The sequence below is a fragment of the Phoxinus phoxinus genome (assembly GCF_949152265.1).
Source record: "Phoxinus phoxinus genome assembly, chromosome: 19".
Lineage (NCBI taxonomy): Eukaryota > Metazoa > Chordata > Actinopteri > Cypriniformes > Leuciscidae > Phoxinus > Phoxinus phoxinus.
Genome location: NC_136894.1, coordinates 27655704 through 27660008, shown reverse-complemented (window position 1 = coordinate 27660008; position 4305 = coordinate 27655704). Strand labels below are relative to the sequence as shown.

Sequence of the window (4305 nt, the reverse complement as noted above, 5' to 3'; positions counted from 1 at the left end):
GCAGCCACTCAGAACACCTTAGCAATACCTTGGTATCAACCCAGAACACCATAGCAACAACTTAGCAACACCCTGTCAGTCAGGTACCCTAGCCACCACTTAGCAACACCCTGGCAGCCACCCAGAACACCTTAGTATTACCCTGGCATCAACCTAGAACACCCTGGCAACCACTTAGCAACACCCTGGCAGCCAAGCACCCTTGCCACCACTTAGCAACACACTGGCAGCCATGCAGAACACCCTAGCAACCATTTAGCAACACCCAGGTAGCCACTCAGAACACCTTAGCAATACCCTGGCATCAGCCTAGAACACCATAGCAACAACTTAGCAACACCCTGGCAGTCAGGTATCCTAGCCACTACTTAGCAACACCCAGGAAGCCACTCAGAATAACTTAGCAATACCCTGGCATCAACCCAGAACACCCTAGCCACCACTTATCAACACCCTGGCAGCCACCCAGAACACCTTAGTAACACCCGAGCAGCCATCTAAAAACACCCTGGCAAATGCTTAGCAACACCCAGAACATCTTAGCCAGCAACGCCCTGTCAAACAGCCAGAACACCTTAGTAACAACCTGGCAACCATCCAGCAGAACCTAGCAACCACTGAGCAATACTCATTATAAACATTTTTAAATAAGCTAAATATATGTATTCAGAGTTTGTCATGTTCATCTCACCTGACGACTTTGAAGTGAATGTGTTATCGGTAGTTCCTCACAGCCCAACAATATTGTGAACCAGAGCAGAAATACACACAAAAGCACCATTATCAGCTGGTTCCATCTGAACAACCACATCTGTGCGTGGATAAGGACAGATGGATATGGCTGGCTCGGAGGCGTGGGGTTTCAGGCAGATTGTTACAATTCTTCCCCAGATTTGAGAGCCTGTGCAGCACTGATGCTCGTTAAGCCCGTTGCCCTTTTGAAACCAATTTTGGTGTCTCTGCACTCATGCCCGTGCTGCGAATATGTGGTCAGCTTGCTATTTCAGGCTGTCGCGCCCCATGCGGCGCTTAGCTCGGTCTGGATTACCACAGCACTTTCCCTGCTCTGGGTCACCAGGATCAGCTCTCACTCAACACCACAGCCATTCATATAATCCCATCAGCCCCAGCATGGAAGAAGAGGATTTCAGGGTGACTATGAGGACTTTAGAGAAGATTAGGCCACCGGATATCTCATTCCGCCTCTCAAATGGAGAGTAAGATCGTCAAACCGGGGATCATTTGCTTGCTTTACACTTCCACATGTGTCGATTATGATTTGATCTGTTGTCTTTACCCGGAGAATAAAGAAATGTCAGAATAATGCTGAGTAATTTGCCAAAATATGCTGAATGCAAACAAAACGCACAGCAGGGAATTCTGTATTTCACAATGCAATATGCTGAACTTGACCTTTGTTTCCAATTCCAAAAGCATTGATCTATATTTTGACTCAATATTTGTTGAAATTAAACGATGCTAATTCATCCAGTTGATTTAATAGTGTTGGGTCCAGCTTGTTGAGTCCGGGAAAACTCAAACAAAGGGTTACCAACATGTCAGAGTCCACCTGAGTGAGTCCGAGTCCAAGTTCATTCATAACTGCAGTCTGAGTCCAAGTACTCTATGATTTAATATACTAGAATAACTGTCATGTTAAACATATAGTAGGCTAGCCTACTTTTTAACAAATTTTAGACGGTGTACAGTCCAGTGTACAGCATTTAGTCAGTAGTTAGCTGGTGTTCCGTTCCACAGTCATTCACGTTTGAGGCTGCAGTCTGTAGCGCCATCTAGTGCCTGCTGACAATATAATCACATTCTCTACTGAACATTTGAAAAAAAATGTCAATAAAAGGAAAAAAGACCATGTGTCTATGAGAGCACATGGGGGTTTGTGTGTGTGTGTGTGTGTGTGTGTGTGTGTGTGTGTGTGTGTGTGTGTGTGTGTGTGTGTGTGTGTGTGTGTGTGTGTGAAGTGGCTTAGACACCAGCAGAGATCACAACACACCTGCACACTGACCCCAATCCTCATAAGGATCTTACTGTCAATCACTGAGACAGTTGTCAGTCTAACCTCTCTCTCTCTCTCTCTCTCTCTCTCTCTCTCTCTCTCTCTCTCTCTCTCTCTCTGCAAAGTCACAGTCTCGTGCAGGACAGCGGAAAAAAATAAACACACACGGCCTGATGATTCGGCAAAAACACACACAAGAAATTATGGCATCAGTTGTGAGTATATCAGCATTCTATTCTATTCTATTAATATGTTTAGTTGTGACTGAATTGTTAGAGGAAATTATTGTTTTCATTTAAAAAATAACTGCACATATACTCCACATTTGGAATGAAGTCGGTTTCTTTTTAAATCAGTAATCAAACATGTATGCAGTTGCAAATGAAGTATAAATATATTCCCTAGTTTAAACATGATTATTGTTTTTTATCCATTTTTGGAAAATTGAATAATATTATATTTACAATACCAAATATATAGTATATATATATATATAGTAAAGTATAAAATATATTTTAGCTTCTTTAAAGCATGAGGTGCCTCCTGGAATGTTTTTTTTTTTTTTTTAAAGGAGTTTGTTGGACACTTTATTTCCTCCATTATGTGTTCCTATTTATCCTATTTATGCACAACTTATGTGTCCACAAAACAAAATTTTAAGCATTTAGGTTTTTAACATCATAAGAAAAAAAAAACCAGTCAGTCCAAACTTTCCACTGGCAGTGTGTATAATATTTTTTTCCATAAAAAACGTGTCATAGAAAACTGCATGTAAATGTCACACTTTTGCATGTGTGTGTGCTAAAGATTCAGGAAAGTTTGACCTGCCGGGGGGAAAATGCGATGATCCATCTAAGTGGCTGTGGCATTCAGCTGGTGTCTAAAAAGGGCCGTCTCTCACGCACACCTGCCCTCCATCTGTTACCAACACATGCTGAGGAGCCTGGTCACTTGATGCTCTCCTCTTCCTCCTCCTCCTCTTCCTCCTCCATACAGGATCAGGGTAGAGCTCCTGTTCAGCCCTCAGAGAATCTCCCCCCGAGACGCCCTCTGAAACTTGCCCCGCTAGAGCTCCCCCTAGAGGTGAGAGAGGCACAGTGGCAGAAGATCAGAAGTGCTCAGGACGCCAAAGCGGCGGGCTGTAATTCGTGGGGGGCGTATCCAAGAAAAGCAAAGGTTTGCTGGCAGGACGGCCCGGCCAAGTCACCAGAACGCTCCCCGCTGAGTACCATCACAGAGCCCCACAAACCACTGCTACCTGTCAATCAAGCCAAGCTTGGTTCTGATAGGCCAGCGAGAAAGGAGGCGGGGCGAGGGGAAGGTAATCTGTCAGTTCGCTCGGCACATGCTCCCGAGAACATCTGCCAATCAGAGCACGGCAACAGCCAATCAGCTGCTCCAGCTAAAACCCAGGACGCAGATAAGAGGCATCTAAGACTGCGAAGGACCCGGCGGCTAGAAGAGGATCAGAGCAAATCCAGCTCCTCAACAGGTGATGAGAGCAAACAGGCCTCAGCCGGCCCGGGCAAGGGTCAGCGCGCCGCCGACAAGGCCATCAGAGATGCCAGCCGTGTGCTGCAAAAGGCATCATGGAGGAACCTGCGGGAACCTGGGACTGGTGAGATGGAGGCAGTGGGTAAAGTTGGGAGAAGGATGGCTGTTAATGACATTCAGGAAGCTGTGCTCTGACTCTCTGACCCGAAGAGGAAGTGCAACACGTGGGGTTGGGTTTAGAGACTTGAACATGGCAAAGCAGCCATGCCTACAGAGGATTTCCCCTCTCGGGTGTACATCTGAAAACAGCTCCGTAATGTAGAAAACATAGCACAACATTCCTGATCCAAATATTTGTGTATAAGTATAAATGAGAGATTATGTACAGTGAGTCAGTCAGTGATTATCGCTTAATAAACCCAGACAGGGTGATCAGGACTTGGACATGAAGGTTATTACACTACTACACTACTTACTCAGTAAATAATAAAAATAAAAATATCTGTGTCATGGTACTCGTGGATGTGTGTGTGTGTGTGTGTGTGTGTGTGTGTGTGTGTGTGTGTATATATATATATATATATATATATATATATTAGATGTGATTAATCGATTTGACAGCGGTAAAATATGCATTTTAATTAGATACTGCCTAATTTGCATATTTGAACATAATATTGCAGAAAAGTTGTAATATGTTATGTCTTAATATACTGTGATTAATTAACTGGGGAGGTATGGTAATGTTTAATAATTAGGGTATAATAATAAATACCCCAAAATGACTCTCCACCTGT

The 4305-nt window shown here is 43.9% G+C and overlaps 1 protein-coding gene across 1 annotated transcript; it reads left to right on the top strand.

Moving 5' to 3' along the window:
• Positions 1 to 1503: 1503 nt before the first annotated feature.
• On the top strand, positions 1504 to 4021 carry LOC306987282 (uncharacterized protein). Its single transcript, XM_079591391.1, has 3 exons — positions 1504 to 1574; positions 2140 to 2229; positions 2822 to 4021. Exons 2-3 carry the CDS (start codon positions 2188 to 2190, stop codon positions 3701 to 3703), a joined length of 924 nt encoding a protein of 307 aa, XP_079447517.1. The 5' UTR covers positions 1504 to 1574; positions 2140 to 2187; the 3' UTR covers positions 3704 to 4021.
• Positions 4022 to 4305: the final 284 nt, after the last annotated feature.

What these genes read in the sequence shown, in the direction of transcription:
- LOC306987282 (XM_079591391.1), top strand. Translation starts at nt 2,188, where the DNA reads ATGATTCGGCAAAAACACACACAAGAAATTATGGCATCAGTT. An exon ending in AAGAAATTATGGCATCAGTT is followed by an intron (nt 2,230 to 2,821) that starts GTGAGTATATCA and finishes TGTGTGCTAAAG; the next exon opens with ATTCAGGAAAGTTTGACCTG.